This window comes from Humulus lupulus, chromosome 8, assembly GCF_963169125.1.
Source record: "Humulus lupulus chromosome 8, drHumLupu1.1, whole genome shotgun sequence".
Classification (NCBI taxonomy): domain Eukaryota; kingdom Viridiplantae; phylum Streptophyta; class Magnoliopsida; order Rosales; family Cannabaceae; genus Humulus; species Humulus lupulus.
Genome location: NC_084800.1, coordinates 8,180,643 through 8,204,076, shown reverse-complemented (window position 1 = coordinate 8,204,076; position 23,434 = coordinate 8,180,643). Strand labels below are relative to the sequence as shown.

At 34.5% G+C, this 23,434-nt stretch overlaps 4 protein-coding genes and 8 non-coding genes across 13 annotated transcripts; 9 read left to right on the top strand and 3 right to left on the bottom strand.

The window, feature by feature from the left end:
• Positions 1–440: 440 nt before the first annotated feature.
• Positions 441–3,992, top strand: LOC133794433 (large ribosomal subunit protein eL28y-like). Its single transcript, XM_062231654.1, has 4 exons — positions 441–592; positions 675–833; positions 1,204–1,367; positions 3,625–3,992. Exons 2-4 carry the CDS (start codon positions 686–688, stop codon positions 3,763–3,765), a joined length of 453 nt encoding a protein of 150 aa, XP_062087638.1. The 5' UTR covers positions 441–592; positions 675–685; the 3' UTR covers positions 3,766–3,992.
• Positions 1,555–1,646, top strand: LOC133799156 (small nucleolar RNA R24). Its single transcript, XR_009876352.1, has one exon. It is a non-coding gene; the product is annotated as a small nucleolar RNA R24 (small nucleolar RNA).
• Positions 1,813–1,903, top strand: LOC133799163 (small nucleolar RNA R24). The gene has a single exon (XR_009876359.1). It is a non-coding gene; the product is annotated as a small nucleolar RNA R24 (small nucleolar RNA).
• LOC133799161 (small nucleolar RNA R24) lies at positions 2,090–2,180 on the top strand. The gene has a single exon (XR_009876357.1). It is a non-coding gene; the product is annotated as a small nucleolar RNA R24 (small nucleolar RNA).
• LOC133799162 (small nucleolar RNA R24) lies at positions 2,367–2,457 on the top strand. The gene has a single exon (XR_009876358.1). It is a non-coding gene; the product is annotated as a small nucleolar RNA R24 (small nucleolar RNA).
• On the top strand, positions 2,636–2,725 carry LOC133799160 (small nucleolar RNA R24). Its single transcript, XR_009876356.1, has one exon. It is a non-coding gene; the product is annotated as a small nucleolar RNA R24 (small nucleolar RNA).
• LOC133799159 (small nucleolar RNA R24) lies at positions 2,879–2,969 on the top strand. Its single transcript, XR_009876355.1, has one exon. It is a non-coding gene; the product is annotated as a small nucleolar RNA R24 (small nucleolar RNA).
• On the top strand, positions 3,147–3,237 carry LOC133799157 (small nucleolar RNA R24). The gene has a single exon (XR_009876353.1). It is a non-coding gene; the product is annotated as a small nucleolar RNA R24 (small nucleolar RNA).
• LOC133799158 (small nucleolar RNA R24) lies at positions 3,398–3,489 on the top strand. Its single transcript, XR_009876354.1, has one exon. It is a non-coding gene; the product is annotated as a small nucleolar RNA R24 (small nucleolar RNA).
• A 270-nt stretch (positions 3,993–4,262) lies between the features above and the next one.
• On the bottom strand, positions 4,263–6,516 carry LOC133794432 (ras-related protein RIC1-like). The gene is made up of 8 exons (XM_062231653.1): positions 6,223–6,516; positions 5,647–5,719; positions 5,375–5,422; positions 5,241–5,288; positions 5,084–5,155; positions 4,834–4,989; positions 4,619–4,722; positions 4,263–4,541 (listed from the first exon to the last, which is right to left on the bottom strand). The coding sequence occupies exons 1-8, from the start codon at positions 6,234–6,236 to the stop codon at positions 4,448–4,450; spliced, it is 609 nt and encodes a 202-aa protein (XP_062087637.1). The 5' UTR covers positions 6,237–6,516; the 3' UTR covers positions 4,263–4,447.
• A 1,475-nt stretch (positions 6,517–7,991) lies between these two features.
• Positions 7,992–13,134, bottom strand: LOC133794431 (anoctamin-like protein At1g73020). Of its 2 annotated transcripts, none has more exons than XM_062231652.1 (17): positions 13,008–13,134; positions 12,418–12,602; positions 12,172–12,241; positions 11,933–12,048; positions 11,395–11,521; positions 11,216–11,316; positions 11,057–11,148; positions 10,851–10,955; positions 10,470–10,739; positions 10,147–10,279; positions 9,943–10,056; positions 9,792–9,859; positions 9,553–9,683; positions 9,219–9,301; positions 9,026–9,133; positions 8,763–8,921; positions 7,992–8,627 (listed from the first exon to the last, which is right to left on the bottom strand). In XM_062231652.1, exons 2-17 carry the CDS (start codon positions 12,589–12,591, stop codon positions 8,451–8,453), a joined length of 2,028 nt encoding a protein of 675 aa, XP_062087636.1. In that variant the 5' UTR covers positions 12,592–12,602; positions 13,008–13,134; the 3' UTR covers positions 7,992–8,450. The 2 variants fall into 2 exon arrangements, with proteins under 2 accessions (XP_062087636.1, XP_062087635.1); XM_062231651.1 differs by having other exon boundaries at positions 12,968–13,097.
• A 3,728-nt stretch (positions 13,135–16,862) lies between these two features.
• Positions 16,863–18,404, bottom strand: LOC133794430 (ESCRT-related protein CHMP1B-like). The gene has a single exon (XM_062231650.1). It carries the CDS (start codon positions 17,734–17,736, stop codon positions 17,125–17,127), a length of 612 nt encoding a protein of 203 aa, XP_062087634.1. The 5' UTR covers positions 17,737–18,404; the 3' UTR covers positions 16,863–17,124.
• Positions 18,405–23,434: the final 5,030 nt, after the last annotated feature.

The window sequence follows — 23,434 nt, the reverse complement described above, 5'->3', positions numbered from 1 at the left end:
TTGTTATTAGTATGAAAAAAATAGTGACATAAAATTGATGCCCCATTTTTTATATAATTTTTGTAGCAAAAATTATGTGCACATTACTCAACTAGTAATTGTAATACTCTCTTTTTGACAAAAAAAAAAAAAAAAATTACATACCTCATCATGTCTTTTGTTAAAAAAAAAATTACATCAGCCCCGAGGGCCAAGGGTGACTTGTTAACTTTAAACGACTGTCGTTTTTTTGATGGATAGTGGCAAACTTAGGAAGGGGCTGACAGAGAGTTTGTCGTTTATAACATAAATCTATACTGCTGAGTTTTTAAGCGACATGTCGGTTTACAATCAAACGACATTATACTTATCACTTTCAAAACAAATGATGTGTCGTATAGCAAAAAGTAGCTATTACAGTAATATTGAGCATGGGTAGTCTGGTCATTTTCTTGGAGGGCTTAAATGTAATAAAGAAAGTTCCTTCAGGGCTTCTGTGCGAGGCAATTAGGGTTTTTCAGTATATAAAACCTAACATCGGCGCCTTCTTCTGCTAACTGCTCTCACTCTCTTTCGAAGATCCGCCGATAGAGCCCGAAGAAAAACCCTAGAGGTTCTTGCTCTTCCTCAAAGTGTATACGTAATGGTTTTGAAGCGATTGCTATGGGTGATCTTATGTTTGTTCTGTGTTGCAGGGTAGGAAGCAATGGCCACCGTACCTGGGCAGTTGATCTGGGAGATCGTTAAGAAGAACAACTCATTTCTGGTGAAGCAGTTCGGGCGAGGAAACGCAAGTGTGCAGTTCAGCAAGGAGAGCAACAACTTGTGCAATCTTAACTCGTACAAGCACTCTGGTACTTACATTTGCTTTGTTGAGCTGATCTTTTTTATTTGATTATGTTGCTTTCACTGTTTGGTTGATGAGATTTGTTTTTGTTTTTTGTTTTCCGTTTCGTTTGCCTTTGTTTTATGATTTAATATCTAATGTTTGCCAATTCGTAGAATATTTGAAACTGTGAATTATGTTTGATGAGATCTTAAACCGGTTTGTCATTTGATTTTCAAATAATGGATGAGTTAAATGATAAGAAAGTTTGGATGATAAAATGGAGGTTTTTTTATGTTTTTGCTAAATTTCATTTCTCCTAGTTCAAAGTCGGAAGCTTTAACACTTGGTTATTTTAAATATTGTTAGTTTACTCAATTGTTGGATTCTTTTATTAGGTTTGTCTAACAAGAAGACTGTCACCGTTCAACCCGCTGGTAAAGATCAAGGCGTGTTGCTTGCAACATCTAAGACCAAGAAGCAGAACAAGCCTGCTGCTTTGCTTCACAAGTCTGTTATGAAGAAAGAGTTCGGCAGGATGGCTGATGCTGTCAAAAACCAGGTATTACAAGTCTCTTATAATATTGTTTTGTTTTATTTTTACTAATCACTAATCTATTTGTATGAATGATTTGGCCCTGGTTTACATGTTCTCTCTAGTTAGCAAAATAGAATGTCAAGTTAGGAATTGTGAGATCCAGTGAATGCTTGCTTCAAGTTTATATGCATGCCTTGTTTGTAAATTGTCTTCTGCGGTGATGAGCCTCTAACATGTAAGAGGTATCCATCATGAATGGTTTCTTCAATGAAATACTCTTGTTACGCTTGGCTTCTGAGCATTTCATTAATGGCATCTAGCTTGCCTTTTTATAGAATGTTTTGAAGATAGTTGCATCTTTGTAGGTATGATGTCATCTAGATTCCTAGATGATTCCTACTAGTTTTGTACTTGTGTTACACTACTATCTTTAGGAACGTGTAAATTTGAGGATTAAACTCGTATAGTCTCTGCGGTGAAGAGGCTTTAGCATGTAACACAGACCATCTTGGATGATTTCTTCAACGAGTTATTCTTGTTACGCCTGGCTTCTGAGGATATGCTATTGACGGTCTCTAGCTTTGCCTTTCATGCAGAATGTTTTGAAGATAGTGGTGTGTTTGTAGGAAAGACGTCAGCTTGTCTCTCAGTCTCTCTAGGTAGCTTGTACTTTTGTAGAATCATTATCTTTAGGAATATATCCTTTTGTGGGTTTAACTCAACCTCGTCTAGCTGATATATTGTCTTCTGCAGTGATGAGGCTTTAACATGTAAGACAGCCCATCTTGAATGGTTTTGTCAGTGAGATATTCTTGTTACGCTTGGCTTCTGAGCATATGCCATAGATGGTTTCTAGCTTTGCCTTTCATGCAGAATGTTTTGAAGATAGTGGTGTGTTTGTAGGAAAGACGTCAGCTTGTCTCTCAGTCTCTCTAGGTAGCTTGTACTTTTGTAGAATCATTATCTTTAGGAATACGTCCTTTTGTGGGTTTAACTCAACCTCGTCTAGCTGATATATTGTCTTCTGCGGTGATGAGGCTTTAACATGTAAGACAGCCCATCTTGAATGGTTTTGTCAGTGAGATATTCTTGTTACGCTTGGCTTCTGAGCATATGCCATAGATGGTTTCTAACTTTGCCTTTCTTGGAGAATGTTTTGAAGATAGTGGTGTGGTTGTAGGAAGGACATCAGATTGTCTCTCTAGGTAGTTTGTACTTTTTTTGAATCATAATTTTAGGACAATGACCTTTTGTGGTTTTAAACTCAACCTTGTCTAGCTGATATATTGTCTTCTGCGGTGATGAGGCTTTAACATGTAAGACGGATTATCTTGGATGGTCTGTCAATGAGATATTCTTGTTACGCTTGGCTTCTGAGCATATGTTATTGATGGAATCAAGCTTTGCCCTTATTGTATAAAGTTTTGAAGATAGTGTGTCATTGTAAGAAAAATGACAGCTCGTCTCTCTATATAGTTCATTAGGATCATGTACCTCTATAGGGTTGCTCCCATATTGTTTAGCTTAGATTGTCTTCTGCGGTGATGAGGCTTTAACATGTAAGACGGACCATCTTGAATGGTTTCTTCAATGAGATATTCTTGTTACGCTTGGCTTCTGAGCATATGCTATTGCTTGTTTCTGGCTCTGCCTTTCTTGTAGATAATTGTGTCTGTAGGAAAGATGTTAGCTTGTCTCTCTGGATAGTTTCACACGTTTGTTAAACCATTATCTTAAGGATGAATTGCTCCCAACTTTTTGTACCTTTGCAGACTACTCCTATCTTCTTGTAGCTGATTGTCTTCTGCAGTGATGAGGCTTTAACATGTAAGAAGGACCATCTTGAATGGTTTCTTCAATGAGATATTCTTGTTACGCTTGGCTTCTGAGCACACGATATAGGTTTTTGGCACTTTGGCTTGCATTGTTGATACGATTTGTGTTTGTAGGAAAGATGTCAGCTTGTCCCTCTAGATACTTTGTACTTTTGTTAGAACTTTTCTTTACATCCACCTTTGTAGAGAATTCCTATAATCTTATATCTGATCTTGTCTTTCGCGGTGATGAGGCTTTTAACATGTAAGATGGACCATCCTGAATGGTTTCTTCAATGAAATATTTTTGTTACGCTTGGCTTCTGAGCAAATGCTATTGTTTGTTGTCAATGATGCTAACTTTGTCTTTCTAGATAGGATCTTCCTGTTTTGAAATAATAGCTCGCTTTTTTAATTTGCATGTCAAGTTGTACAAGTATTTATTGTTTTTTTCCCGCTAAATGCAGGTGTCTGATAACTACTACAGGCCTGATTTAAAGCATGCAGCCCTTGCAAGGTTGAGCGTTGTGCACAGAAGCCTCAAGGTTTCCAAGTCTGGTGTTAAGAAGAGGAACAGACAGGCTCTGAAGATCCGTGGTAGGAAGTGAGAGATGCCCTAGTTTTATTCCTGATTTTGAGTCCTTTATTTCCAGATGTCTTATGGATTTTGGAATTTCTTTATTAAGGTTGTTAATCTTAATTTTGGATATGATTTATGTTTCAGTATTAGGATTTTTTTGGATAAAGATTAAGTTTGTTTTTCTCGACTTGACGCGCACTTTTTGTTCAAATGGAGAATACTTATTACATGGTAAACAAATTATATTTATCTTCTCGTACCGTGTTACGTGCATGAAGCTATTCGACCTTTTTAGTAGCTGACTGCCTAAACAAGAAGCTTAACATTCTAACATAACTTCCTTATTCCTACTCAACTGACGGGCGTAAATGTCTTATTTCTCAACATTTTGACCTTGAAGAAGACTAACAAAATACAAAATTGGTCAGTTTTGGTCACTTGTTAACACCATTATTATTAAGAGGAACATCATATCTCAAGATGGAGATTAATCAAGCGGAAGATGCATTAACTGTAACTGCTATCTGAGAAAGAAAAGGCAAGTTAAATTTGACAACTGCCCATTTTTAATATTAGTTAATAAAATATAGCTAAAAATTTTAAAGAGTTTCTGTATACTGGGCTAATTTAAATAAACAAAGCAACAATTCGAAAAACAAAGTTGTTCGTGGCTGAATTTTACAACTATATAGTTAGTCAAAAGCAGCAGGTTAGGAGGAACAACAGGAAGAGTTTTGAGCCACTGGCTTGCCCTGCATACGCCACACAGCGGGTTTGTCCGAAGTTGTTGGTTGACTGACCATCCTAAAGAAGGGAAAAACAAATCGTAAGAGAGATTTTATTATTGATTGCTAAACAAATGAAAAAATTAGATGACTGACCGACTCTTTATATCTGCAACCATAGTCAGGAAAGTCTGCTCAACATTAGTGGCATCTTTAGCACTTGTTTCAAAGAATGGTATTCCGACCTCATCGGCAAATGCCTTTCAAAAATCATAAATACATTTAAAACAATACGAATATATAAAGAATTCTAACAAAATTTCTGATATATCATATATGATTATGAACGAAAAGTTAGCAACTAATATTACCTTGGCAGTATCATAAGAAACCACTTTCTTGTCAGTTAAGTCACACTTGTTTCCAACTAAAAGCTTGGTCACATTTCCTTTGGTATATTTATCAATTTCTTGCAGCCAGCCTTTGACATGTTTGAAACTTTCTTCATCAGTTACATCATATACAACCTTGCAGAACGAAAAAAAAACAAGTCCTTTATGATTCTTGCAGAAACAAGTTCCAAAATTAAGAAATGAAAAGGTTAATAATACTAATACATACAATAATGCCATGAGCACCACGGTAGTAGCTGTTTGTGATTGTACGAAAACGTTCTTGACCAGCGGTATCCCACTACAAAGAAGTGGAAACAAAAAAATGGAGATTCAATGATCTGGATGGGGAAACATTCATTTCTAGACCAAAAAAATGTACTTACAATCTGAAGTTTGATGGTCTTCTCATCTTGCTCCACTGTTCGAATTTTCTACATAGAAAAAGCATAGTTGTAATAAAAAATGTTGAGCTCTAATGATGAAACCTTGAACAATCATTTCCCTTTACTGTACTTACAAAGTCCACTCCGATGGTACTGATGTAAGTTTCTACGTAGGAGTCATCCTACAAAACATGAAACTAAATTTTCAGAAAAAAAAAATAAGGATTGTTCATTCATTATTGAAGCAAAACTATAACAAGTACTCAAATCAATCTATATCTTCTATCAGTATCATAAGTACTTTGTTTTTCATTTACAAGAAAATTCTTGTGGTTTAAATATTTTATAGTGTCTTTTGGTTGGTTTAATTGTCCAGAAGTAAAGTAATGAAATATTGAATTCCTACCGCAAATCTCAGCAGAAGACATGACTTGCCAACAGCAGAGTCTCCGATTAGCAAAAGTTTAAAAAGATAATCACTGCAACAAAAGGAAAAGATCAAACTTTTATGTCATATGTTTTTAAGCTCATAGTAAACATAAACTGTATAAGCAAAAAAGTTATTATCGTTCTGTAAATTCTCATCACACAAAGTACTAAATAAATGTTGAGGAGAGAACAGCAAGGTTCTTCAGCCATAAAGTTAACGTACTATTTTACCATTCAAAGTCAGAACCAAAAAGTATTCAACTCGTTACAAGAGGGTAATCTATTACATCTAACACAATTCAAAATAAAGGCAATTCATTTGACAAAGTAGTCAAACACCCATATCAACTAACCAAGCTTTCAATCGAAGACTATAAACTGCAACCCAGATATCAAAATTTTGGAAACCATTACTTTTTATATAGTTCCCAAGAAAAAAATATGAGGTGGGTTTGATACAAAATCCAATATTGATCAAATTAAGCGCAGCATAAATATGTTATTTAACATATAGATCATCAATAAAGCTTATATGTAGTGTTAAAGAGATTACTATTCTGGATTCATAGCTTAGTGACGGTTGAAGGATCTTCAGCTTCAGAAATCGCAGAATTATTGTGTTCCAGTTACAAAAAAAATGGGTAATGGAGCTTACAAATGAGAAGTTGCAAGTCAGAAATGGAAGAAGACTTATAAAGACTTGGTACTCAACCGCAGCTAAAGTATCTCTCTTGGGCGCTTGTTAATGATTTGGTTTGTTGGTCCAATTAGTACTGCTAATGAAAGGTTTGCAGTTCATGTCAAACAAGGGAATATAAGGATCTATTGCTGTAGTTGGTCTTATATTAATTATGGTGTTGTGTGGAAGTGGCAAAAGTTCTTTAAGATTCAACTTGCTAATATTTATGTGTATATATGATGGTTACTTGCACATAAAGATATTTATAAATATACATTTTTTTAATTTAAAATAAAAGTCAACATTATAATCATTGGTAGTTGCCACACTGAATACTATAGTAACTTCATATATTATTTGATTTGATTTGAATGTTCTTAGGCCTAGAAAAGATATTCGTATCAAGAATCTGAAATAGAAGCCTTGCTCGCTATCGATCTCAATTACTTGTTACTATTTTATTATACGTATCTACTTTTCTCCGTAAGAAAATTCAAATAGAGTTTTCTGAGATAACTAATGTCTTTGTATTGTACATGAAAACGTGTGGTGTTTCATTTAACTGTTTATTCCTTTGACCAAGAGGAAAGAAGGCAGAGACTACTAATAAAGGAATATTTTAAAGTACAAAGTTATAAAAAGACAATATAGTCACCTGAAACATAAACTAAACTACTTACCATTTGGTATAGCTCTGATGTATCATATATTTTTATTCTCTTTCGTGAGAACAAGTTATCTAAACAACTGTGTATAAAGTAATATATGTATTTTAGACACTAAAACCTTGTGTCTATTGTACTATGTAATGGGAATTTTGAAATGGTCAAGTCAATGTTGCCACACGTATTTGCATCCAAGTTACTTGTCTTGGTTTAATTCTCTACCTTTATAAATGTAGACCCAACACGTATAATACGAATCAAATAGCATAATTAGTTGCTTAGACAGGTCAATCAAAAGGCTCCCAAAACACCATGTCTGTCAAGAAAACTCTTTCTCTAAACCGTGGTGAAGCTGTGAAAGGCCGCGAAATCTCAGCAAAACGTAGCAAGTATGGCCGCTGTTTCTCTTTCACGGAGGTGAGGATGGAACCAGGCAAAACTCTGAAAGAAATGGACTCAAACAAGTTGAAATATGATATCAAGAGATGGGCTAAGGCTGTTGTTGCTTATGCTCGCCAAGTCAGTGGTCGTTTCGGAGGCTCCCGTAGCTAATTACGACAGGCCAATTCAAGTATGATTTTAGCATGCTTTCTCTGGTTTTGATCGGAAAGAAGAGCAACATTTTTGTCTTGGATAGTCACAATGCAAATTTGAGATGTAAATATGAGTTGGATTAGATTAGCTTGATTGATTGTTTTATTTTTTGCTGCACTGGATTGAATTGGAAATATTTGTATAGTGGTTGACAACAATTCTTTTGAGACAGCTTGGTTACATAAATAAAGAGCTCTGCCTCAAGTGATGTACATATTTATACATATATAATCGACATTTCCCCTTATTGTTCTTGCTGCTTAGCTTTATTACGTGTTATATTCAGCGATTTTCAAATGGCTCAAACTATTGTTGCCCGCTCTGTTAATAGAATTTCATTGCTCAATTTCATATTATAGTTTACATGATAGTCAAATACCAATGTACAAAAAAATTTGTATTGATTGAAAAAACAGGGTCTCAAGAAATGTCAAAACTTACATAGGCAAAAGCAATTCAGCCATAGAATTCTTTGTTCATATGACATGATGTGACTCAACCATTAATCTTTACCTTAACAAAAATCCTTTTCTCCTCTAAAACATGGTTCTGATAAGCTGTTTAGAGCACGTTCTGATTCTGAATGCGCTGCCTTTTTCATGGGGTTAGTGGTAAGAAACTTGGGCCAATCCCTGAAATGGTCTATTCTATATATGATATTATCATAGTAGATACTTTAGCTATGAACAAAACCAAGAATGGTAAGCTTTTCCATTCCACGAAATGAATATGTATAGATATATATATTTATATATAGATCTCTGCAAATTAAAGGCCTTCTTCTAGATGAAACTACACCTTCATGACAACTGAACTATCTGATTCTGCCGAACTCTTGTTAGTTTAAAGATCTTCCTGAATGGGTTCAGATGAGGGTACCGTTTTACACTCCGGATTAGAACATTTTACCTGACCAAATGCCTTCTCTCCTCCAGACATGGTCCGCAAAAGCTGCTTAGAACACATGTTCTGAGCCTGTGTAGCATTCTTCATTCGGTTAGCTCTCACCCATGCCGGTTCCTACAAGAAACCAGAGTCAGATGCAGATTACCCCAGATGGTTTATGCTTTTGTTTTCACCAATTGAAATTCTACTCGTTAAACAAAGACAAGTAGGTTTGGATGAAAAATGCCGGAGCAAGAGGAGAGAAATCACCTCTGGAACAAAGCGAGAAAATCCAAACTTTATCAGGAGTAGAACATGTTCCATTATAAGGATAGCGGCAAGTCCGGGTTCTATCTTCCATTTACCCTCCTGATCGTATAACCACGCTAAAAGTGCGCAGTTGGTGCATATAGACATCACAACCAGAAACTGAAAATAGGATAGCATGATAGGATCCGCACATTAGTTAGACAATCATACTTAATATGACAATGAAATATATGCTGTCCAGAACCTTATTTTGGTCCAAGTACCTGAAAAATGTTCAGCCAAGCTCCAACAGTTACGGCAGCACGAGGAACAGGCCTCCTAAACATGGTAAGCAGCTTTACTGCATCTGTTCTGATTTCAGTGATGTTGTTCTGCAAGGAGTGGCCTTTCAGAATACAAAAACTAACAAGAACCAGATAGAACAATGATACAAGTGTTATTAAGGTCATTATATACCAGAAAAGCAAAGGCAAATGTTAGCGGAAATGCACAAGCAAACATCATGATGAGTCCAAACTGCAATGCCAACTCCAAAAAGTCTGCAAGTGGTTCAAGGACCTGATTAGTCAAAACAAGTATCAAATTGCTCCATGAAATTCCTAATTTTTCAAGTTACATCCAGGATCCCACATTTTTCATACAAGAAAATTAAGGATAACAAAGTGGCTAACTCCATGAAAGCTTGTTTCTAAAGTGATATGAACACTCTACCTATAGGAAGTATATTCTTAGAAATATAAGAACAAGATTAGCATTATATTAGAATGTGTTTGGATGCACTGAATTTTACCATCAAAGAGTCCATCTTCAAGCTCGTTGCCTATGCTTGCAGAATAAGAAGGTTTCAAATACTCTTTCTCTACCCTGAAAGAAAACAGAATCTTCCCAGCTGGCGATCCCTTTTCTTGTTTTTTCTTGCGTCTAGATACAAGAAAATTTATAAATGCATCAGCTGAAGAGTTTAGGCAACCTACAAGGCACGACCAGCAATGTAGAAGTTCCAGGGGGATAGTTAAATAGAAAGCTTACCTAATTCTATATTTCTTATAACTATATTTAAGATAAGGTAAAGAATTCTCCAACAGGTTTTCCAACACCTAACAAAAGATATTTCAAGCACATTAGTGAGTAGTGAAAAGAAAAAAGGAAAAAAAGAGGAAAATTCATCTATGTAGTTTACCTCAGACACAAGAAGGCGCTGTATCAAGACTTGGCGGAGAGTCGAAAAACTGCGGTGCAGTAGTGCATGATAGAAAATACCTATATATGATTGCATAAAATACAGACCAAACACCTGCAAGGAAATTAATCCTGTTAAATATATGAAAATAATCGTTTAGGGAGGAAGGAAAACCCAAGATGTGCATCACTTTCTGTTAAATACCTTATACACCAAGCTGTCAGCTCTTTTTTCAGTGTTTTCATTGTTTTCATGCTTAATGAGCTTGACAGAGATCTTACCCCCGATTTGTGTAACATATTGAATGGCAAAAAGATAAATGGTTGTAAGCCCAAATCTGAAAACAAAGAGAATTAAAATGTCAATTCTCATGACACAGATCCACACAACCGAAACAATGAATGTTATATGCACTAATTTTTAAAATGTAACTAGGTTGAGCAACTTAGTCCATCCCTGTGAACGAAGAGAATGTTGGTTTGGAAAGTATGAAAAGAAAATATTGCCAAGATAACTTGGTTCCTTACTTCAAAAGATCAGACTCCATAACCTCGTAAGTATGAGCATAGGCCAGTTCAAATGGCAATTGGAGGCATATAATACTTAAGATGACGAAAGCATCATTTCTGAATCTCTTGATTCGTCCAAACCACTCATTCCTTTGAAAAACTTCTTTCTCTTTTGTGTTGTCAGTTCCCCATTTTCTTATAATTTCTATGGGTGACTGTAAGGAACCCCACTCCATGCCCAAAATTTTACATCCAGCATCAGCTCCAATTGGATAACTAATTTGCCATCTATAATACCCAAACCAACAGAGACAAGAAGAAGTTAAAGGAAAACATTATATAAATATAAGACAAAGTAAACTGAAAATTATGAAAAGGCCATTCACACAAAAAAGTTACCTCGCCAAAAGGGCAGCATTTTTACGTTTCCAGAACTGGGAAAACATGATTGCCCATAGTATAATGCATATGAAGAAAATGGGAAGCACCAGTAACTGCAATGACCTAAGAAAGCAAGAAACCTTTCTTACAAACAATATCACACCACATGCACGAATATGTGATAACAATATGTAGGGATATTAAGAAGTAGACTGCAGACTTACCCAAAATCAATCATCTGCAAGGTGAGGCCGAAGAAAGCTGGAAACAGCAACCATCTTGTATACATTCCAAGGAAAGCAAAATAGACTGCAATCTGTGAAAAAGATTAATATGCTAGGCAAACAAGTACCTCAATAATAATTTTCTATAAAATTACTAACCTTTGTTCCATAGTACGAGTAAATCTCATCTATTGGCTGCTTTGTGAAGTCCCGCCAATGTAAGGCCCAACTGTGAATGAGTTTCTTTCTCTTTATTTCATCTATCAACCAAAGAAATATCTCATTTAGAGTTAAATTGATACCTAATAAGCATCCATTGCTAGGAGATTAATGCGTACCATGCAATGGAAAGACATCTTTAACAATACTCTCCGATTTTAACTTCTGCAGCAAACATTCCCCAATTTCCCACTTTAATTCTTTATCATCATGTTTCAGTATTATAGCTGACTGGCTCTTATTCTCCTGTTAAACATTTGTCAAATTTGCAAACAGATGAGAAGCTCACAGTAAGTTCAAATTTACTTCTACCTTGATGGGATTTTATTGATCATAGACAAAAGTAGGCATACAAATACTAATTGGACAGCCATAGTAATTACTTGTTTCAAATCCAATGACAGACATGACTACATGGAAAGCATTTAATCATCATTAAAAGGAATCAAGTTGAAGTTAGTTGTATTCATTAGTGACTTATCCAACCTTGAACCATCTAAGCTCAATTATTGGATGCATCACACCAAAAGGTGACAACAGGCAGAAGTATAACCATGTATAAAATACTAATGGTTAAAATTCGAAGAGAGAGCATATAAAACTCTATTACACTGAAGGGAAATTAATATTTTCATACGAAGTCATTGAATGACATACAATTCTATATATCAAGTGCTGATAACAGTGAAACCGCTCACTCCAACTGAACAGTGAACCATCAGGTTGTCTCACAAAAGCTTCAAACTCCTCCCATTCAAATTGTAAATCCACTCCTGAAATCAGGTATTAGGATAAATTCCTTCAATTATTGGACTAATTGAAAGGTAGAACAGGACAAATTTGAAAATAAATAAAAAAGTTGAGATGATCTTTGCATTATATGCTAACTATTATACCAATATGGGTCCGTTTCTTTATTTGCAAACTGACTGCCGCCCTCCCCAAAGTCTCTAAAGGTGCAGCTAGCTGCGATAATTTGGTTTAAAATTTAAAAACTTTACTGTTAGCCATGACAAAAACATGTGTTCCTTTTGCAAATTTATCAAATCAGTAAAGGGAAAACATTTATACATCACAAGTGAATATTCCATGAAGAAAAAGGAAAGTGCTTTAATGGAGAAAGGAATTGAGAATAGTAAAACCTTGATAAACTCATCAGCAACACCAATGACTCTCTCAACTATAAGACCCAGTTTCTTAAATTCGCGTACAAGAACCTCCACAGAATCAGAAGTCGAATCCTCTGCCTTCACATTCCTCTTTGGAACCACTACCCCAATCTCGAACGCAGGCTGTTCTTCCTCGGGCTCATTCATCTCCAGCCCCACTGCAACAAGCTTATTAGTCCCAAAAAGGAAACAACTTCACCAATATTTACAACCCCAGACCCAGAAATCGACAAAAACACTGCTATGCCAATTGTTTAATTAATGGATCGAAGAAAGAACGCTCGGAGCAAAGAACAAGACTTTTGGTTTTGGGTTGAGAAATAACTAAAAAATGTCCATGCCTTTCACTCATAACGGGCGTCTGTCTACCTCTGTGGTGGGGTTTAGATTGAGATGAGTGATGAGATGTAAAGGCAATTTGATTTGTTTGTTTAATTGTTGTTATTAAATGACATTTGAAAAATGTTGGGAATTTTCGAATGTAACGAAAAAGAGCAAAAGAGAGAACAGAACAGAACAGTACAGGTGTTCGAGTGGACGTGTATTGGGGAAGTGAGGCTTACGATGATTAAGCAAACCATGTAGACAGACAGACACGCTGTTCACTTGTCTGGAACTCGCCAAGCTTCTGTCTTTTTTTTCTTCTTTTTCACTTGTTGCTATTCTTCTTAGGGAAGCTATAACAAAGATTAGTCATTCAATCGAGTAACATGGACTCGTGGATTTCATTACTTGCTAATAAAAAAAGTTAAGAAAGCAAAAGTTTCCCTCTTTTGTTTTTTCAATTTAGAGCTATTTTGCTCAACTTTTTCTATTATTATTATTTTTTAGTCCCAAAATAGAAATATAAACAAGGGAACTTAACTCTTTTTAAAGAAAAAATTGAATTACGGAAAGAAAACACATTTTGTTGTGGGTGTATAAGGACGTGCCAAAACTTGCAAATCACCATGCTAACAACTGCCTCATTTTTATTATTAATCAGTTACCTAATTTCATTCTCAAATATTTTAACTATATATTATACCCAATTTTAGTATATATTTGATCACCCAATTTTATATCTTTATTTTATTAATTGTCAAATATTCTTAAAACAATTATGGTAAATTTTGATGGAAAGTCTCATCTCATATAAGTTCCCTAGTTCAATGTTAATTTTCTTATTTTTAAATACTCCATCTAATAAAAGAGAGAGTTAGTAAAAACTTAAAAGTCCATTTATTTATTTTTATTTTTTATTTTGCAAATCCAAATTAAGTATATCTAAACTATCAATATCAATTATTGAAGATACAATTGTCCTTTTATTTTATACAACTATCCTATTCAGTTTATTAAAGTAGATTATATTTTTTTCTTATTATTTCAATTTTTTTCAAATTTAGTATCAATTTTAGGTAATGTATTATTTAATTATATTTATGTTATTACATTTAATTATTCTTTAGAATTGTATAACACATTTCAAGGGGATATATAGTGTCTGTCTAGTTTGTAATAAAATAGGCAGAAGTGGCAAATTTCATTTTCATTTTAACTCTCCATAAATAATAATAAAAATTGGGCAGTAGTAAGTATGGTGTCATTAGTTGTTATTATAGCAAGAGGGGTCACGAAGATAGGAAGCGATAAATTCGAAAAATTGGGATATATTTATTGTAATATTGTATTGTATTGTGAGCATTGGAGAGAAGGGTTTGGTTTCCAATGCAGTAATAACATTTTATCCACTTCCTCCTTGTCAGTACTCTGCCATGGCATTTTGCAGGCACCTCTTGTTTTTCTGTAATTGTCACTCTCTTCTTCTAACCTCAATCATTGGAACAACATATCCCTGCCTAATGTACTTTCGTTTTTTTGTTTGGATTTTTTTTATTATAAAAAAAATAGTCTTAACCAATTACATAAAAAAGAATAGGAAGATACAATGAAGGTAAATAAAGATTGATAGAATTATTATCTTATATTATGTTTGGTTGGACGGAAAAAATGTGAGAGGAGATTATAAGTGCTCTTATTTTGTAAAAAAGATTGAGGAAAATAGACAATAGATGAGAGGATAGTAAATTCTCTAGCCTCTTATGTAGAATCCTTCCATTAATAGAATGATTCATATTTTCCGTCATAATTTGTTTAAAATTATAATTATATTTTTTAAGATATTATTAAAAATAATTATAAGACTAAAAAAATAATTTTATAAATATACACTTATTTATTATTCCATTACTCCATCTTCACACTAAACACAAATAAATGTTATTTTAGTCTTTTTAGTGTTTTATGTTTTATTATTATTTTTTGTCTTATATTTATAAAGTTTGACTGATTATTTTAAGGTGAGAAGACATTTGTTCTTTTTTTGCAATATACTTAGCTCCTCTCTTCTTCTCTTCATTTTTTTTGCCTTTTTTGCTTTCTCTTTGACTTCTATAAACTGAGTAATATTTGCATAATTATCAAAGATAATACCTAAAGAAAAATGGGAGAAATGTATCCAGAAAAGAAATACTAAATAAAATGAAATTTAAAAAGTGTAGGTGTGTTCATCATTTTATTTGTTTGATGGATTTCAATTAGAACGCACTCTCATTGTTTTCAGGTGTTTTGGAAAGAAAATAAATTCAACGTTTCTTGTTATTTCCTATTTTCATTTCTGAATATAATGAAATTTTCCACATATAGAAACAGATTATTTCAGTGAATGGCACCAAAGTATATATCTTAAATGAATAACAAGATTTGGATTCGGATGAACTGGGAAATAAGCCATAAGATTATTTTTCTCTTTTTTTGTTGACTCTGACCAAAAATAACACCGCAGATAAGGATAACGATATTCTTACGCACCCCTGTGACTGTGAGAATGTTAAGGAGATAAAGAAGATTATGAGAACACAATAGCATGAATCAGATTCTAGATGTCAAAATCAATTAGTTCTTAATAAATTAAAGTGAACACAGAATGCAAGATTAGGGGAGTCCATCCAATTTTTTTTGGTTTTTAATGACCAATTCAATTAGATAGTTTGTTTCAGAATAATTATTCTTTTAAATGTTAATTAATTTTGATAGTTAATCACTGAAATTCATATTTTTTTTATCAACAAAATTAATAAATCATTCAAATATTGAAATAATAAAACATCCATTTTTATTTACCCCACAAGTCATAAATAGCAACAATAAGTTCTTAAACTCACAAGTCATAAACAATAATATTTTATTATACTAACTGTATTGAATCGGTTACTTTTGATATTGAATTGTATCTAATTTATACAAATGCAAATTTTAAGATTTTTTAATCCAAAATACAGTTACCTGAATTTGATCGGATAAATTTTGATCACCTTATTCAATATTCACTAGCAATATGATCATTGATCAGTATAACATTATTTGATTTCAAAGTTTAAACTTGGATCCTCACCTCAAAATAACCTTGGATCCGATAGACATGTAGTTAGTACATGACAGCAATTAGATAAAAACAATAACAGCAACTAGATAGAAGCAAAAGGGTAACAGTTCAAACAATTAACCAAAGGAAAATAGTCTCTAAAATGCTCGTCCACAAAAGATAACAGTTCTGAACTCGAGAAACTTGAATCTATAGCATAAAGTAAATAAAAACACCCAAATCAACCAGCCAGATCAGATCTTAAACCCCAAAAAGAGAACAAAACAGACTCATAAACTGGTTTGGTGTAACATCCAAAAAAGCAGCAAACTTGGCTTCAAAGCTTATACATGCAGAACCCAACCCAATTGCTAATCCACTTCACGTAGACAAGAATCAAATTCTCGGATGTAAAGAGAATTTTCAAAACTGCCAAGGAAGAGGCTTCACAAAGTAGCATTCTTCAAATCCACTAATCTTTTTTCACTAAATAGACTGAAATTTATCCGAGGTACAATCAATCTAAAGGGGTACTAAAACAATTTCTATCGAGATGTATTCCTTTTCTGATAAAAAGGCAAGCTTTCAATTCATATTTGATGGTTTGACCAACAAGACCATAGCATTTAGGAGAATACCTTCGAAGCTAAGCAGCCAATAATATAAATAGAAGATAATAGGCCAACTCCAAACTATAAAAAACTTACTACAAAAAGTATGAACTATGAAGATAAGTAACTAGTGTAAGACCAAAAAAACTCGAGCAAAAAGAGAGAAATGCATATCATATCTATATACAAAAGAACAATGCAAGTCTGTAAGATACATGTTTAGAAATATAGAAGTATGATACTAATCATGTTGCAAACCTGGAATTCAATCAAACACAAGTGCTTCAAACGAATACTGTATTTGAGAATGCTCTTAACAGAAGTTGATATCGATAGTACATATTCCGATTGCACACGTTAGCTAATCATACCTAAAAGCCAGAAAAGAAATCCATAGACACTGCTCCAAGTTAAGTTATTCACAAAGACCATAAATATCATGGAAATGTCTGGCCAATATGGAAGAAAATTGACACCATTGTTAAGAAAAAGATAAATGAGAAATACCCAAATGCAATATCTATAATTTACATATGAAATTCCAACTTCTCGAAAAGCAGCCTCAGTTTCGAATCGATACACATTAATGGCCTCACATATATGTAATGAGATCGCATATGAAATCCTTTATCCTCTTTACAGGGGATGAGTTCTTTAAAATTCTTAACCTTTAGCCTTGAGCTCGGCAAGGCGCCTGGAAAGATTGTCTTCGTCGATCGTCTCGGTCTCCTTGGTAGGCACAGCGTGCGCGCCCGGCTGCGGCAGCCCCACCGAGACCTCGAGGCCGTAATCGTCGGCCACCTGTTGCATGAGGCTGTTGACCTCGCCCTCGGGAGTGGACAATGAGGTTGACCCAGCCATGGCGCTCTCCATGAACTCGGCCTGCACCTCCATGTTCACGAATTGCTTCTCGAACTGGTCCATTGTCTCGGACATCTTCTGTAGGTTTCCTGTAGCCAAAGTAGATTCCAGAGACTTGACGATCGAGCCCATGGACTTGTTAATGGTGGACATCTTGGCCTGGGTGTCGAGGCGAGCCACAACGGCATCGAGCCGCGAAGATAGCCTGAGATAGTTCATCTGCTCGGTTCGCTTACGGATGGCGTTCTCAGCGTAGATTCTAGCGCCGTCGACGTTGCCTTTCTCCATGGCCTTCTTGATCTTGAGCTTCTCCGACTTCTCTTCCTTCTCACACTTTCGGGACTGGCGTTGTAGCGATTTGGATGTGAATTTCAACTCCATGATCTGATTAAGCAGCTTCTCTGTGTTTCCCATGGCGATCGCTTCGAAGGATTTGAAATTGGGATGAGATTCTAGGTTTTTGTTGATTAAATTGAAATTGCACAAAAGAGAAGGATGAGATTCTTCCTTCGATCTGTGAATATTGACTAATTAAATATCTTTCTTTTAGAGAAACGCGGTTAAGAAATGACCTAACTTCACATCACATAACGCGGCTCATATGGGCCTTATACTATTTCAATATTTTTTTACAACAAAAAAAATATCTTTTTTTTCTTTTTTTTACCAACTGATCTTCTTTTTTACGACCGGCGGCGACCTCATCCTTCCACCGTCGAAAATCCGATCGTCGCCGTAACTTGCTTCGACTCTAGCAATTTGCTTCCATCCATCAATTTCGCCGACGCCGAACTCAAAATACATCTTTTCGGAATCACCCCGAGCCACCATCACCACCACCACCAAAATTTTCATGTGGTAAGTACATCACTCCATTGGTAACATACGTGTAGAGAAGTGATCTTTCCTGTTTCATTTGGGATTGGATACTCTATCCATGTCTTCAAACTGTTTGATTATTTGACTCGAAATGATTACTTAATCTTTGTACTTTCCATATATATATATATATTGAGTTGAGTTGGTATTAATAATCAGTGTTCAAGAATAGATCCTTCCATTCCAGTTCGAGTGGTCATTTTTCAATGTTTGATGAGCTTGGAGGGCTTGTTATTACTTCCAAACTAAAGCCTTTTGCTTTATTTGCATATTTCTTTGAATATGAATATGGGTTTTTCAAGTTCTCTCATTTTTCACTTTTGTTACTGTTTTTTCTTCTTCTTTCTACTGCAATTTGTTATCTACATTTTCTTCTTACTTATGTTAGTACTATTAATTAATTAATTACACAGGTTCCTGTAATTGTAACTTTCTCCGTATTGCCTTTTGGTATATTGCTTTCTCCTTCATATTGGCTCTCAAGTTGTTCTGTTTTTGGCTTCTCTTGCAACATCACAAAGTTGTAACAAATTGATGAGTTATCCATATCCATAAATGTGAGTTTTTTTAAAAAAAAAAATATTCCAATTATGATCAACTATCTCACTCTTGGCTATGCTTTGGGCTAATCACCCATTCACACCTTTCTGTATTATTAGTACGACCATTCAAAAGCTTCCTTATCCCTCAGGCCTTGATCTAGACCAACTTTTTACGCAAAAGAGTTTCCTCAACAGTTTTGATGTAGCATATATTGCCGGGAAGGTAATTTACCTTTTATAAAAAAAAATGGTACATTTAAACTTAGTTTTTATAAATGGGTAATTCTTTACTCCCTCGGTTGCAGGACTTAGTCCAACAAGTGTTGTGAGCCATAAGATGTGTTAACTTTTAGGTTGGATGGTTGGATTTGAATTTGTTGATTGAGTGATACAAAAGTACATATATACTCTTGGGCACCCCCTTTAACTGGGTACCGATTGCCATTTACCCTTTAGTTTGTTTTTAATTTGTTTAAGCAAACAAGATAAAAAAAAATGCCTCTTCCTCTCCAACTCCTCCGAGTTTGACTGAGAAATAACGTTCTGGTTTTTTTATTATTGAGATATCGTTGGAGTGGCTTCGTGGGTTGTGGGTGGAACCTGGTTACGTACTGTTTAAAGTGTTTGGTTACGTGGATTTCACCTTTTGTAGTGTCTGAGTTGGAGAAAAGAATTGTTCTGTTATTGGTATGTTGTTATCTCTCTCGGTGTTGGTTTTTTTTTTTTTGCAAAAATCCTCATTTTGTAATTACTAGTTAAGATATTTGCATGAATCTTGACTTTGGGTAGTTATGAAACTTCTGAGGTTTGGAATTTATTCAGGCAATATTTTTTCTTAAAATGTAGAAATTAGCGAAATTTGCAGTGGGCATTGCTTCAATTTATGAAATTTTGTAAGTTGTGAAGTTTAAGATGCATTTTCGGAGTTCGATAATGCTAAGATTGTAGGGATCAATAAAGAAGTTCACCATAGAAAACAAACCTCCAAGAATCACAACTAAACAACCAAGTTAAAAGTCACAATAACTCATAAACAAATCAGTAAAACAGAGCTGGAAAAACACAATGCAGAACATTCTTTTACGTGGTTCGAATTAGAGACAAGACAACTCTAACCTACATCCACGGGCAGTCACTTTTATTAGAACTTGATCTTCAACTTTCTTTGAGTACAGATCTCACTACTCTCTCTTCTAGTACTGAATCTCTCAAATTACAAGTTTTTCTCTGTTTCTGGAAATCATATAAAACTATACAATAAAAGTTATATATATAGTAGTAGCAACCGACTATTAACTGTCAAAACAGATTTACAAACGATAAAAGGATGTTATAACAGAATGTTGACTGAGCCAAATAACTAATAAATCTCCACCTTGGATCAGTAACACGTCCAGATTTAGTGACTGCACTTCAAGCCCCCTAAAGGGCTTAATCTCCTTTCAGCTGAATCAGATCCAAGCAGTGAAAGAACTTATTGCTTGGAAGAACTTTGGTGATCATATCTGAAGGGTTATGATCAGTAGAATTCTTCTCAACTATAACTGATCCACGAGCTATAACTTCCCTAACAAAGTGTAGTTTAATGTCTACATGCTTTGTCCTTTCATGATAGACTTGGTTCTTGGACATGTGAATGACACTTTGGTTATCACAATAAATTGTGATGACTTGGTTCTGCAGCTTCAATTCTCTAGCAATGCCTCCCAACCATAGAGCTTCCTTAACAACTTCGGTGAGTGCCATGTATTCTGCCTTAGTGGTAGATAAGGCTACAACCTTTTGCAAGTTTGCTTTCCAGCAGATAGCAGTGCCAAAAGCAGTAAAAACATAGCTAGTGAGTGACTTCCTTGCATCAAGACAGCCAGCATAGTCTGAGTTGACAAACCCTTCAATAACACCTGTTCTACTCTTCTCTCTAGCTCCACCATAAACAAAAACTCTTCCAAGTGATCCTTTGATATACCTAAGAATCCACTTTAGAGCTTGCCAATGAGACTTTCCAGGATTTGACATAAATCTACTCACAATACTCACTGCATAAGCTATGTTTGGACGAGTACAAATCATAGCATACATTAGAGATCCCACAATATTTGCATATGGTATACTATCCATATATTCCTTATCTTCATTGGTCTTTGGTGCTTGATCCACACTCAGTTTATACTGCTGAGATATAGGAGTTATTACAGGTTTAGAATTAAACATACCAAACTTACTAAGGATCTTCTTGAGATATATTTCCTGAGACAAATACAGTAGTTTCCTTTCCCTGTCTCGGCTAATCTCAATTCCCAGGATCTTCTTTGCAGCTCCAAGATCCTTCATCTCAAATTCCATTATTAGCTTTTCTTTTACCTTTTCTATCTCATACTTACTGTTACTTGTTATTAGAATAACATCAACATATAACAGTAATATAACAAAATCATTGTTAGAAAGGAACTTGAAATATACACAATTATCATACATGCTTCTGTGAAACTTGATTTTGGTCATGAAGTCATCAAATCTCCTATTCCACTGTGTAGGGGATTGCTTTAATCCATATAAGGACTTATTTAACTTGCATACATGATATTATTTTCCTCTGACCTTAAATCCTTCAGGTTGAGCCATTAAAATGTTTTCATCAAGCTCACCATATAAGAATGCAGTTTTTACATCCATCTGTTCCAATTCTAGATCAAATTCTGCTACCATTGCCAAAAGAATTCTTATAGATCTATGTTTAACCACAGGTGAAAAAACATCATTAAAATCGATACCCTCCTTTTGAGTGAAGCCACGAGCAACAAGTCTTTCTTTAAACTGAGCTGGTTCAACTCCAGGAATCCCTTCCTTCCTTTTGAAAATCCACTTGCAACTTACTATTTTGGAGTTCGTAGGGTTCACAATCAAGCCCCAAGTATGATTGTCATGCAGGGACTTTATTTCTTCATTCATAGCCTTAAGCCATTCACGCCTCTCCTTACTAGCTAAAGCTGCCTTGAAACTTCTTGGTTCTTCTTCTAGCACTTCACTTGCAGCAATCAAAGAGAATGCAATTAAAGCTGCATATCCATATCTTTAAGGAGGCTTAATCTCTCTTCTGCTTCTGTCACGTGCTAACCAATAGCTATCAGTTCCTTGCTACTCTTTATCTGGTTCCTCCTCTTCAAGTAACCAACTTCCAGTTTGTTCTTCTTCAAGTTTTCCATTATGCTCCACCTCAAACTCTACACTTTTAGTACTATGAACTTTGCTGGGATTTAAACTGGACTGAGTCTTTTCAGCATCAGATTTGTAGGCCATTTTGTTCTCATTAAAGACCACATCACGACTAATAATACATTTCTTGTAACCAGGTTCTAAGCACCATAACCTGTATGCTTTGACTCCTTCTGGGTATCCTAGAAGCATGCATTTAATTGCTCTAGGTTCCAATTTATCCCCGATAGTTCTACTACTCCTGCTCCTGAGTATGGATTTGTTTGTCAAAAATGGACAATCATGGATTGTAAGAAATGATGTAAGATAATGAGAAAGTAACAAATTGGTGGTTGATTTCATGATTGTTGACCCATAAAAGTCAATTTGTTGATAATTACGTGCTACAATTATTAATTTTGTACATCAAAAGCTTAGTCATACAATTTATTTTGTGACTAATGTCTCTATTTTGTTCATAACCATGATTAAACACTTTAGTTTTTGGTTCCTCGTCAACTAAGCCACCAATGTGGTTTGCAATTTAAACCTATGTACTTTATCGTACATGTCAAATGAACTTACAAAAGTATAGTACCAATGATTCATCAATTAATCATCTTTTTATATTGTATGAGATTAAATTTTTATTCTCAATTTATGACAGAAATATTTCAATCACACTTTTTTTTTAACCAAGTAGTGACTCCTAATCGAGCAACTATATAATTATTTTAACTTAATATGGTACGTTTAGTGGTATTATTATTATGATACTCTAATTGTGTTACACATCAAGGGATTATAAAATTACTTATGCAAAGGGAAAGTCTTACATACCAAATACCATATAATGGCCAAAATTCATTCTATATTAACTATACAACCTAAAGCTACATAATAAAATGTAATTCATTCTTCTAACCATTAAACAAGTCAAACAAAACTGAGATATTCACTAAGATAATTCATTTGTTACTCGCAAAAAAACAAACAATAATTACTTTCGGTTTTTTTTTTACTTTCAGCTATTATGTTATTACTAACCACTCTATTGAATATTACTTACCAACATCAAAATGTTACTTATGTGCAAATAAGTTACTGGAAAATTCATTACTTTTAGATACAACGTTATTCCTCACCACTCCTTTAAAAATTACTAAGTGACCCCTAAACATTACTTTCCCAATATCGTAAATAAACACAATACTAATTTTACCTTATTGCCCTCCACTGTAGACTTTTTTTACCTGCAAATTATTGTTTTGCCCATACTTTTCAAACCATCCTAACATATTTTTTCACAACCGGTTCACATTACTGGCTCTTCAAGTATAAAATTTTAATAATAAAACACCAAAGAATTTAATAGCTTGACACTTGGCAACTTTTTTGGGTCCCACTTGTTGGACTAAGTCCCGTGGGGGACTAAAGAATTTGCCTTTATAAATATGGACAAAAAAAAAAATAATGCTACCAAAATATGACTTTTTGTG

What these genes read in the sequence shown, in the direction of transcription:
- LOC133794433 (XM_062231654.1), top strand. Translation starts at nt 686, where the DNA reads ATGGCCACCGTACCTGGGCAGTTGATCTGGGAGATCGTTAAGAAGAAC. An exon ending in TAACTCGTACAAGCACTCTG is followed by an intron (nt 834 to 1,203) that starts GTACTTACATTT and finishes TTCTTTTATTAG; the next exon opens with GTTTGTCTAACAAGAAGACT. An exon ending in CTGATGCTGTCAAAAACCAG is followed by an intron (nt 1,368 to 3,624) that starts GTATTACAAGTC and finishes CGCTAAATGCAG; the next exon opens with GTGTCTGATAACTACTACAG.
- LOC133794432 (XM_062231653.1), bottom strand. An exon ending in GTACCATCGGAGTGGACTTT is followed by an intron (nt 5,289 to 5,374) that starts GTAAGTACAGTA and finishes TTTTCTATGTAG; the next exon opens with AAAATTCGAACAGTGGAGCA. An exon ending in TTTCTTATGATACTGCCAAG is followed by an intron (nt 4,723 to 4,833) that starts GTAATATTAGTT and finishes GATTTTTGAAAG; the next exon opens with GCATTTGCCGATGAGGTCGG.
- LOC133794431 (XM_062231651.1), bottom strand. Translation starts at nt 13,025, where the DNA reads ATGGTTTGCTTAATCATCGTAAGCCTCACTTCCCCAATACACGTCCAC. An exon ending in AGCACTTGATATATAGAATT is followed by an intron (nt 11,522 to 11,932) that starts GTATGTCATTCA and finishes AATGTTTAACAG; the next exon opens with GAGAATAAGAGCCAGTCAGC. An exon ending in AGATGTCTTTCCATTGCATG is followed by an intron (nt 11,317 to 11,394) that starts GTACGCATTAAT and finishes TTTGGTTGATAG; the next exon opens with ATGAAATAAAGAGAAAGAAA.
- LOC133794430 (XM_062231650.1), bottom strand. Translation starts at nt 17,736, where the DNA reads ATGGGAAACACAGAGAAGCTGCTTAATCAGATCATGGAGTTGAAATTC.